Consider the following 12,138-nt stretch of genomic DNA (forward strand, 5'->3'; position numbering starts at 1 on the left):
TTGAGTAGAAACAGCTGCAAAAAGACTTCTCAAAGCCCTACTACTCTAATTGATTCATGGAAATTCACAGATTTTTAGTCATCTTCAATTTTTATTAGAAAAGAAATGAAAGGCTGGGATAGGCACCTTATTTCCTGTCACTTTCTTTTCTCCTCTTTATCTTTTCCTTCCTATTCCCTTGCTGTTGGCAGGAGGCCTCAGTTCCTCACCACATGGGCCTCTCCACAGGGCTCCTTGAGCATCCTCCCAACAGGGCCATTGGCTTTCCCCAGAGTGAGCCGTCTGAGAGAGAGAGTGCTAGGAGGAAGTCACAATACCTTTTATGTCCTGATCCTGGATGCCATGCATGATCACGTCCTCCACACTGTTTGTCAGAAGCAAGCTACTAACTGCACCCTGCAGTTAAGGAGGGAATGAAGCTCTGCTCCTAAAAGGAGGAGCATCAGAGAATCTGCGGACACAGTGTAGTAATAAAACCATCATTGGCTGGGCGTGGTGGCTCACGCCTATAATCCCAGCACTTTGGGAGACCGAGGTGGGCAGATCACCTGAGGTCAGGAGTTCGAGACCAACCTGGCCAACATGGTGAAACCCCATCTCTACTATAAGTACAAAAATTAGCCGGGCGTGGTGGCATGTGCCTGTAATCCTAGCTACTCGGGAGGCTCAGGCAGGAGAATCACTTAAACCCAGGAGGCAAAGGTTGCAGTGAGCTGAGATTGCACCACTGCACTCCAGCCTGGGCAACAGAGCAAGACTCTGTCTCAAAAAAAAAACCATGGTGCCACCTACTCTCATAAAGCATTTCTCCTTCGTCTTAACTCTTTTAGAATGTGGTTTGTCCCTCTCTTTTGACATGTAACACTTTCTACTTTGTGATGTCTGTGTACCCGCTTGTACACACTTTTTACCTCCTTTCTGAGGCTAGTGACTCCTTGGTACCCAGTGGTGTTTTATATATAGTAGGTGCTCAGTAGATGTTGCATGCATCCGTGATTAGTCCCTTGGTCACAAACTGTTGTGCTTTTTCCTAGTACTCCACCCACCTGCACCTTGCTGAGGACTGTATGAAGCATTACCAAGGCACCGTAGACAAACTCTGCCGAGTGGAGCAGGTAGGACTCTCTTCCTTCTGCCACGGCAAGTTTTTGCCAGGCCTATTTACCCAGCAGAATTTTAACATCTGACCTTGAACATCCTGCAGAATCATAGGAAATAGAGACGGGAAGGCCTGCTAGATCGTGCTGTCTCAACTCTGGAGCCAGTGCGGTTCCACTGTCCATGGTAGGGACTAGATTGGTCTGGAATGCTGTGCCGTTTGGATTCTGCATGCCTATTTTGAAAGGCTCTGTTTTCCCTGGAATGAGTGAAGAAAGATGTGTGGGGTTCTGAGCCCTACATTGACAGGGCTGGCAGAATTTTATATTCTGAATGTGTTCTACTCTTGCCATGGCCAGACCAGCTTTGGAGACCTCGAGGCTGACAGAGGGTAGAGCAGTAGTGATCAGAAATTTGCCCAAAGCATCCCTGATCACAATTAGGATTGTAAATTGAGAATTTGGGGTTTGAGTTCTGTCTCTGTCACTGATTATTTGATGTGCCTGTTTCTTTGTGTTTCATTTTTTTCATCTGCAAAAGGGAAATCTTTGCTGACATTTTTCAAGGTTGTCTTGTGGAGTCACTAATCCTGGCTTAGATTCATCCTAATTCTTCAAGGGTTTCAACATTATAAAACCATGGTTCAACTTCTAAGCGAAGAGAGGATGTTAAAAGATTCTGAAGCCGCTGGGCGTGGTGGCTCACGCCTGTAATCCCAGCACTTTGGGAGGCCGAGATGGGCGGATCACGAGGTCAGGAGTTCAAGACCAGCTTGGGCAACACAGTGAAACCTCATCTCTACTAAAAATACAAAAATTAGTTGGGCATGGTAGTGGGCGCCTGTAATCCCAGCGACTCGGGGGGCTGAGGCAGGAGAATCACTTGAACCCGTGAGGCGGAGGTTGCAGTGAGCTGAGATTGCTCCACTGCACTCCAGCCTGGGCAACAGAACGAGACTCCGTCTCAAAAATAATACTAATAAGATTCCGAAGCCTCAGCTTGGCCTCTTTTCATAGAAAAAAACAATTCAGGATCTCAGTGTGAAGCTAAGATTTCAATCCTCTGGTTTGGTGTGACAGGCTCAGCTTAGGATTGTAAGCCCTGTCCTGTATCATTGGATATTTTATAAGGGGAAGCAGCCCTACTAAAATCCATCAGTTTTACAGGGGATTATAGCAAACACAAGGTGTCCTCTTGAAAAGAACCTGACCATCTAGAAAATAGGTCATACCTATTTTCTTGTGTTCACTTCACTCTTTTTCATGTCTAGTTCTTTTTCAGCCCTTATCTTCCCCTTCATCTCCTAGGGTTTGGATTTGCTGGTTTGGGGGCTCTTTTTTTCCCTTCCTCACTCATGAAACATAGTAGAAGGATTAAAAACACATTAAAACCCTGGAGCAGTTCAAACTCAAAAAGCATGTGCTTCAATGTGAGGGGAAGCAGAATAGAAAGAATCTATCCATGCGGAGGCATCCTAAAATCCCAGCACTTTTCATGGGAGGGAAGCACATCCCTTTAAGCCCCGCTCCCTCACAGGGCCTTGTACCTCTAGAGGGCCTACCAAGATTTAGTCTTTTTTTTTTTTTAATGAGCCAGGGTCTTGCTCTGTCACCCGGGCTAGCGTGCAGTGGTGCAATCATAGCTCACTGCAGCCTTGAACTCCTGGGCTCAAGCAATCCTCCTGCCTCAGCCTCCTGAGTAGCTGAGACTACAGGCATGCGCCACCATGCCTTGGTAGAGATGAGGTCTCCGCTGTGTTGCCCCGGCTGGTCTCAAAACTCCTGGGCTCAAAAGATCCTCCTACCTCAGCCTTCCAAAGTGCTGAGATTACAGGCATGAGCCACCGCCCCCAGCCAGGATTGAGTCTTTATCTGAGAAGCTGGCACAAGTACACTGGCACTCACTTACAGTGAACAGCCTACTTTAAAACAAGATGGTAAATCATTGTGGTTTCTGTTGGGCAAGTGGCACTCAGGGCTTTTATCCACCCTCACTGATGCTGTGGGAGACAGTGCTGATCACACTCCTGCTAACTACAGTGCATTATAGGAATAGAAGCACCTGTTTAAGACCTTCCCCAACCAAGGTGGCAGTTCTAGACATTTGTGGATCCTGAATTTCCTAAGAGCTACCGTTCCTCCACACTGTCACCAGAGAGATGGAGCCAATGAGGTATGTTTTCCTTAGGACCTGGCCATGGGCACAGATGCTGAGGGAGAGAAGATCAAGGACCCTATGCGAGCCATCGTCCCCATTCTGCTGGACGCCAATGTCAGCACTTACGACAAAATCCGCATCATCCTTCTGTACATCTTTTTAAAGAATGGTAGGGCTGTGGGACCTAGAGGAAGGCACAGACCCTGTCTTGGGGAAACTGAGATAACTGAGAAAGAGGAAACAAAGTAGAGAAGTCATTTAAAAGACATGGACTGGGGAAGGAAAAGAAGATCCTAGGGGCCCTTTTTTTGGGGAAATGCAGTGTAGTCAGATCATTGCAGCTAGAGGCTGAATGTCCCCCGGTCATTGTAGAGTTAATAAATGGTATGGAGTAGATGGAAGAGGACAGGGCTTGGGAGAGAGGGAAAGCTGCTTGGCCTTGTGGCCAGTTTACCAGAGCTATGCCCATCAGATATTTTTAACTTGCATCACATTGGTAATCTCTGCCTTTAAAGAAATGTCTTTTACCCAGTTCAATCACAGTTGCCCAGGAATGTCCATTGTACAAAAGATAGATAATAAGACTCTTGTCCAGTTGGACTTTGATTCAGGGTGGGGGTGGGCAGGGGTTGCTGAGAAGCCGGGGGGCAGATGGAAACACAGACTATGGTGGCAGCTGCTCATGGTCCTCACTCAGGCAGAGTGGCTGGAGGGGAATCGGGATCCTCATGTTGTCCCCACCTATAGTGAATCTGATGAGGTAGAGGAGCAATGTCCACTAACCCTGAGGGGAGAAGGGCCACCATCCGGCCTGTCCCATTGGGTGTATGGGGGCTGTGTGTGGTGATTGGGTGTCTTGTGTCCTCAGGCATCACAGAGGAAAACCTGAACAAACTGATCCAGCATGCCCAGATACCCCCGGAGGATAGTGAGATCATCACCAACATGGCCCACCTCGGCGTGCCCATCGTCACCGATGTAAGAGGCCGGCTCAGGTTCCGGGGGAGGCGGGAAGGGAGCTGGCAGATCTGTCTGCTTCTGCTCTGACTGACATACAGCATCCTCTGATACACACTCATACGTCAAGAGAGAGAGACACGGAGTCAGAGGGATAAAGGTGTAAAGCTATATATAAACCAGAGACACAAAGCCAAGAACCTAGACCTCAACAGCAGTGAGTCATTCACAGTTGTGAAAGCTGAGCTGTCTTGGAACCAAACCATAACAGGGGTCCCTGCCGTTTTATCTGTCTTGTCTCAGGGTCTGTCTGGCCTCACCTTTGGACAGCTTAGCCTCAGCGTCCCCTGTCAAGATGAGAATATGACACTTAGAGCTAGCAGTTTGGCCACCTTTGAGTCTTCTGCACTGGGTTGGTTCAGAGCCAAGTCAGGGCAGGTTGTCTGGGAGACCTGGACCACGTGATGTGCTCTAGAAGAGGTGGGGTGAAGCCTCCGGGACCCTTGCAAAGGACTCTGCCATGAGCCTTGCATGTCACAGCCCCACTGTGTGCTTGTCTTCTATAGGCACAGCACTAACAAAGCTAGGGTTGCAAATATTCTCCCTCTGGAATCTTATAGACAAAACTGTTCCAGTGCCACCAGACCATAGCCCTGTAACTAGCAGGAGTTTGGCATTTTTAAACCCTTGTTCACAAGAGGGATCACAATGAGAATGGAGATATGCATTCATTCAGTGCAACCGTGCTGCTGAAATCCAATACGGCATGCTCCAAGCAGTATGCCCTCCTCTGATAGGCAGCAAACTACTGTTTCAACTGCCTGGAGTTTTTTTTTTTTTAATGGCACTTAGATACTTGACCTATGTTTGCCCTTTTTATGACTTTTGTTTGTTTGTTTGAGATAGAGTCTCACTCTGTAGCCCAGAATGGAGTGCAGTGGTGAGATTTTGGCTCACTGCAACCTCCACCTCCCACGTTCAAGCAATTCTCCTGCCTCAGCCTCCTGAGTAGCTGGGATTACAGGTGCACACCACCACGCCTAGCTAATTTTTGTATTTTTAGTAGAGACGGGGTTTTGCCATGTTGGCCAGACTGGTGGTGAACTCCTGACCTCAGGTGATCCGATCACCTCAGCCTCCCAAAGTGCTAGGATTACAGGTGTGAGCCACCAAATCCGGCCTTTTTATGACTAAAGAACAAGTTTGCTCCAGGTTCCCAAAAGGGCACATTTGGGGCTATTCCATGGAAAACCATCCCCCCCCCATTACTCTTTGCCAGTGCTGCCTCTGGGGTCCTTCAGAGAATTTCCAGAGAGTAGCAGAGGTCACCTAGGGCCCAAGTGGCCCTGACTCAAGTTCTAACCTGGTGTGTGTGTGCATGCAGTCCACGCTGCGTCGCCGGAGCAAGCCAGAGCGGAAGGAGCGCATCAGCGAGCAGACCTACCAGCTCTCACGGTGGACTCCGATTATCAAGGACATCATGGAGGTTAGTGCTGGGGCACAGGGAGGAAGAACGAGGCCCAGGGCCCTTGGCTTGTCAGCCTGGATGCTTCCAGCTTCACCTGCTGCGAGGTGCTGCTGACTTCACGCATACTGCCTCCACTTGAGGATTCGCATCCAGGCCTCCTTCGACCCTCATGGCGCCCCTTGCCCTGGGGGTTTATGAAGAGCTGAGAGACTGTGAAGCACAGCCCCAGATCTATTTGTCGTTATGTCTTGGAGGACTCAGCTCCTATAATAAGAGACCCTTCTAGGGTGCCGCATCCAGAGGGGTCCAAGTGCATTTCAAAGGTCAGATGAGTGACATCACATCTCCACACAGGTGCAGTGGCTCAGCACACCTCCCCAGTGCGGCCCTGCCTGCCCTGCCCTGCCCTCCTCCTGCTCTTCCCTACCTGAGCCTCCACACACAAGCAAATCGGATTCTGCTCCTCTGGCCAAAGCAGCCCCTTGCCTGGCATGTTCTCACCCCTCCACTCCCCTTCCCAGACGCTGCTTTCCATCAAAGCCCCTCTTGAATCTCACCGTTTCCATCTGCCACCCCACCTGTCTGACCACTCAGCACACAGAGGCCTGCCCTGGACTCCTTAGTGCACATGTGCCTCTTGGTGCCTCGGGTCGCCTTTTTGTTTGTTGGTCCTGTCCCCTCAGCTGCTGTGTCATCTGCACAGAGCCTCTAGTGCAGCAGGTGTTTTTGCAGTTGTTGGCTGGAAGGTGTATAAGGTGGTGGCCACCACAGTAGCCCTGTGGGGTCACTCCCTTCTCTCGTTGCGGGAAGAGACCCTGCATAGAATCCCTCACCACTAGATCTTTCCAACTTGATTGGTGAACAAAACTGGGGTCTAGAGAATGAAGGGGTTTTTCTCGGGATCCCTTAGTTAATTCCTGGCAGCCCAGGAATTAACTATTGAATTGTACATTAATATAAGTGTATTTTAAATATATAGAGTGAGTCAGCTCCCATTTTTAAAATCCACAAACTAAAAGGATGGATGAACATGAAACATCTAGAAACCAATTATATATCTTTGCTTCTTGGGATAGCCAACCCCTCTGTCTCATTCCCTCCTTTGTTCTCTGCTCCCTTTTGCTCCCCCTCCTCTCCGATCCCCTAAAGAGACATGTGTAGGCTTCATGTGGGAGCTGTAAAGAAGAGTGTGGATTTCTAGGCAGCAGGAGGTAGATGGTGAGAGTCCACCCACCAGATAATTAGACACTTGAAAAACGGAGGGGGTAAGACTTCTTCGTGCAGGAGAGACACTGCTTGTGCCTGGTGTCTACAAGGCTGATGGCAAGTATCAGGAATTTATTGGACAGAATGCATCATTTATAAAACCTCACATAGATTATGAAAGTGAATAAACTGGAAGAGAAGCAAGAAAAACTTCTCTTAAAAAGCAGGCTATCTCAGTGTAGCAGCCAGTTACAAAGCATCTGCTATAACTGAGCCCTGTGCTAGGCACCTCTGGCCGCAGGGAAGGGAGCTCTGGTTGTTGCAAACCTGGCCATGGCTTTGCCAAGTGACATGTTCTACAGATCATCTGGCCTTGGTTCCCATGAGCACTTTTCAGACAAATGGCAAGCTAATATCTGTCTCTTTTCCTTCTAGGACACTATTGAGGACAAACTTGACACCAAACACTACCCTTATATCTCTACCCGTTCCTCTGCCTCCTTCAGTACCACCGCCGTCAGGTAGGTGAAAATCCCTTAGCAAGGACAGAGGGGAGCCAGCTCTGGTTGGATGTCAGCTCTGCGGCAGACCCTCTGTGCGGCTGTGTGATCTACCAGAGCCCTCTCGCTCCTGCTCCCTACAGCTGCAGCGTGGGCCAGGTCTGCACAGTGGTCCCACGGCCCTTCCCCCTCCAGCATCCCGTTCCTCTCTGATTCATCCCTCACACCTCCTCCCTCGCTCTCTCCGCATCAGCCGTGCCAGCTTCCTTGCACTTCTCGAAACAGTCAGGCTTACGTCTGCCTCAGGACCACTGCACTTGCTTTTCCCTCTGCCTGAAATTATCTGTCCCCAGATATGTCTGCATGGGCTGGGCACAGTAGCTCACACCTGTAATCCCAGAACTTTGGGAGGCCAAGGCGGGTGAATCACTTGAGGTCAGGCATTTGAGACCAGCCTGGCAAACATGGTGAAACCCCATCTCTACTAAAAATACAAAAATTAGCTGGGCATGGTGGCTCACGCCTGTAGTCCCAGCTACTCAGGAGGCAGAGGCAGGAGAATTGCATGAACCCGGGAGGCAGAGGTTGCCGTGAGCCAAGATCACATCACTGCACTCCAGTCTGGGTGACAGAGCGAGACTCCATCTCAAACAGACAAAGAAAAAATATGTCTGCATGGCTTGCCTCTTATCTCCTTTGGTCTTTAATCAAGTGTTACCTTCTCCAATCTTCCCTCACCACCCTGTTTAAAATTGCAGCACATCAGCGTTCATAGCTTTACTCATGCAGTCCAAGTGTGGAGCAGCCCACATGGCCCCCAGCTGACGAGTGGGTAACACACGTGGTCTCTCCACACAGTGGCTCCTGAAAACAGTCAGGACTGAGCACACACTCGGGATGGTAGAATTAGCAGCTCGAGAGGGCGACCCTGGCACTGCAGCTGTGCAACACCTGGCACCCCAGCACCCCAGGATGTGCACATCTCTGTCCCTCCTCTCCTGCTTTCCCCGCCTGTCTTCTCTCTTGCGTCTCCTCTCTCTGTGTTCACTTTTGGCTTCAGCTGAGCCAGAGGCCTGTGGTGGCCTCTGTGTCATTGTGCAGCCCTTCTCTTGGCAGCAGAGGTAAAACGTTTATTGCCAAATATGGCATAAAATACAAAATCCCAAGTAGCACCACAGTCAGGCTGGGTGATGAGAATGGGATATCAAATGATTGCACAAGGAAAGAAAGCGACTGTGAGATTCTCTGTTGGCCCAAACGGTGCCCCAAGCGTCTTCCTGGTTTGGAAGGTGACTGTAAGGCTATCATGAGTCAGGAAGAAAGGCGATGCATTGCAGTGGCCAGAAAGGACTTGCTCCTTTCATCTCATTTTTCTCATTTTCTTAACCTGGGAACAACCCATTTGTTGCTGTTTCTCAGTCAAAGGTAAAGAGCTATTGAAGGAAGCCCAGGGACAGAGGGAGGCCCCTCCGGGAGCAGCCCTGCCACTGAAGTACTCTTCCTCCCTGGCTTTGCCGCGATTTCCAGGAGGCAGCTCAGGGATGGAGAAGCCTCCCCAGTGGTGCCTGGACAGGGTTCCAGGGCTTCCCTGTGCTTGGCCCTATAGCACAGAGCTCTTCATCAGACCAGGATTTGGGCTCACTTCCTTCCCCCACCTGCCCCATTCAATGATGACCTCTTGGTCAAGGCCTGTGTCTCCTTGGGATGTGGTACTGGGGAGGCCCTGGCCTCCAAGAGGCACTCACTCAGTACATGTTTTCAGGGGATCTATGTGCCAGCCTGAAGGCAAATCTTAGACTGTCATCACTGTGCACTGACAGCAGAGCGTCCCAGGCAAGCTCAGAAGCATGCGTGACTTGGGGTAGACGTCTGCATGAGCCTCTAGCAGGGGGATGCTACAGAACTTGACCCAGCAAACATCAGAGATGAACTGATCCTGTCTGTTGCCTGCATGTTTCTAAGAGTGACAAGGTCACAGCAGCACAGGCATTCATAGTGACTCTTCTCCTGGGAACCAAACCACTTGAAAATTGCATTGCAGTGAAATTCAGCCAGCACTCACTAAGCATCTACTCTGTTTGGGGCACAAGTGTACAGACCTAATATGTAAACAATCCACTGGGGTATGAAGCACTAGATGCCGTGAGTGCAGATAAACTGACTGACACTCTCTTTCTCTCTCTCTCTCTTTCTCAGCGCCCGCTATGGGCACTGGCATAAGAACAAGGCCCCAGGCGAGTACCGCAGTGGCCCCCGCCTCATCATTTTCATCCTTGGGGGTGTGAGCCTGAATGAGATGCGCTGCGCCTACGAGGTGACCCAGGCCAACGGAAAGTGGGAGGTGCTGATAGGTGAGTGGCCGTGCTTCCAGCAGAAGGCGCCACCGCATCGCACCTCGACTCCATTCCACGCTTTGGTGTCTCATTCTGTCATAGACTCCCTTGACCCACAAAACTTAGTCTCTGGGTAACTGTGGACAGCAGAAGCTAGGGGCAAAGGGTTCCCTCCTTGGTCTGTCCTGCTGCGTCTCTCAATGGAAGGCAGCCTCATGAGGTAGGAAGTGCCTGATCCCAGGGTCCGGCAAACTCAGGCTCAGATTCCTGCTCTGCAAACTGCAAGTGGGGGACCTTGAGCAAGTGGCTCGAGCTCTCCAACCATTTCCTTACTCAGCAAAACGGGATCAGTCATACTCATTCACAGCCTTGAGCTAGGCCCAAGATGAGGTCTGTCAGTTTCCTGGCATTGGCCTCATGCCCAGGCAGGAATGGGTAGTGAATGGCAGTCAATCACTGCCCTGTCAGGTGGAGATGGACAGACAGCTGTGAGCAGGTGCTGCCTGAAACTACTGCCTGACTGCTAGACTCTGCCCAGGGCTCCCCCAGCCACCTCTAACCACTTTCTAGGTCTGCCATGCCCTTTCTCGTATTTCCTGTTCGTTTTCCAAAAGAGAGGAAGCAACTCGTAGGAGCTAGCTTAACACAGCAGGAGCCTTTTCTCCTTTTTCGTGCCTTTGGGGGCTTCTATGATGTTTAGGGCTGGAAGAAGATGAACGAGTTAAGAAAAGTCTTGCTTTCTCCAGATGCCTCCCTTTTTGTCCTGTTTTGCCCTTAACAAAATGGAGGGTACCTGCCAGCCTGGGAGTCCCTCTCAACACTGTCTGGCAAGAAGCTGTCACGTTCACTACCCTGGCTGGGCTCTGTCCTCAGTGGAAACAGGCTCATGCTGAGCAAGGAGTGAGGCCAGGGCTCTTGGCCTCCTTTTGGAAGGGGGTGTGCTCTGCACCCAGTGGGGAATTATACTCTCCAGGGCCAAGGTAGCCTCTCGGGCCACTTACACATGAACTGCGACAGGGAGAGGCCCTGAGCTGCCCCAGCTGGAAGGCATCGCTGACCTTCTCCCATAGGTGCCCACCACTGGTCTTAATCCCAGGCACAGTCATGATCTCGAATAACAAGTGGCGGTTTTATACCTCCTATTTGGGGTGAGCAAGTCACAGCACCCCCCCCCAAGCTATCCAAGTGAGCAGACTCCATAGACCAGTCCACATGGCTGTTTCTGGGTTTTTCAAGATGGATCTGGGGCTGTCAGCCGCCTCTCTGATAGCACAATCCAGTGGGGAGACTGTACCTCCCCGCCGCAGCCCTCAAGCTTCCCGTGTCAGGTCACCAGCTCTCCACATAACTGTTTTTCCCTTCTGTTGTGTAGCCCCGGTGATAAAGCTCTCTTCTCCCTGCTTGCATATGTATTGCATGAATGTAGCGAGTAATTCTGAGCTCAAACACAGCTTTTCTGGACAGAAGCTGTCACAGCCAGGCTTTGGGTGTAAATCTTCCCCTTCATCTTTAGACCTGACTTGAGGTTCCATATATCGGGAGGTGGGAACCTGGGGGTACGAAGTTGCCCATGAAGATTCATGGAGGGGCCTCGCGCAGACAGCTGACGTCCGCTGTGTGGCCTCCCCTGCTTTGTGCATGCCAGCCGTCTTGCTACCATGTGTGTGCGTGCACGCTTGTGTGTGTGTGTATGCATGTGTGCACGTGTGTGTGTCTTGCTTTCTCATACCTCATTGGCTGCATAAAATGTAGGCCTAAGTTGGCATGTTCCTGTGACGTACCTTTGTTCAAGCAGTCAGCTGGCCTCTGTTCTCCCACAGGTTCTACTCACATTCTTACTCCCACCAAATTTCTCATGGACCTGAGACACCCCGACTTCAGGGAGTCCTCTAGGGTATCTTTTGAGGATCAGGCTCCAACAATGGAGTGAGAGCCAAAGAAACAAAGTAAAAGCAGCTTATTACAGAAAAGAAACTCTTCCACTCTGAAGGGCTTTCTTTGATTATTCCGTCACTCTTTTTCTTTATTTCTTCCTTTTTAGTTTATTATTTATTTGATTTTGTTTCAACAAGAAAATGCTTGCAGTTCTCAACACCGATTGAAAATGTGTCCAGTGCTGCCCTCACAGCCCTGCCATGAACCCTCTGGGCTCCGACCTGCTGGCTCACTCATGCCTTGGGTTCCGCACTGCTCAGTCAGATGCCTGCAGGCCGCTGGGTGGAAACTAAAAATGATAATGACTGCTGTGAACAGTTGTCAGAGAGGGAGCTGAAGTTTTGGGGGATGCCTGAGGCACAGTGCCCAAGCCTGCTGGTCTGGGATGAATTTGTGGCCCCCACAAGGAATGTAGAGTGTCCTGGTTGTGCTGGGTGTGGGGGTCTGAGAGCGAGGCCAGTGGACATTCAGGGAACACCATGTC

General features: G+C 50.4%; 1 protein-coding gene across 1 annotated transcript in view; it reads left to right on the forward strand.

Moving 5' to 3' along the window:
• STXBP1 (syntaxin binding protein 1) overlaps nucleotides 1–12,138 on the forward strand; it is a 78,950-nt gene that overhangs the window by 59,053 nt on the left and 7,759 nt on the right. The window contains 6 exon segments of the mRNA NM_001133100.1: nucleotides 1,035–1,115; nucleotides 3,286–3,424; nucleotides 4,124–4,233; nucleotides 5,597–5,698; nucleotides 7,322–7,407; nucleotides 9,583–9,737. Coding sequence (NP_001126572.1) covers nucleotides 1,035–1,115; nucleotides 3,286–3,424; nucleotides 4,124–4,233; nucleotides 5,597–5,698; nucleotides 7,322–7,407; nucleotides 9,583–9,737 — 673 coding nt within the window.

The sequence above is a fragment of the Pongo abelii genome, chromosome 13, assembly GCF_028885655.2.
Source record: "Pongo abelii isolate AG06213 chromosome 13, NHGRI_mPonAbe1-v2.0_pri, whole genome shotgun sequence".
NCBI classification, from domain to species: Eukaryota; Metazoa; Chordata; class Mammalia; order Primates; family Hominidae; genus Pongo; species Pongo abelii.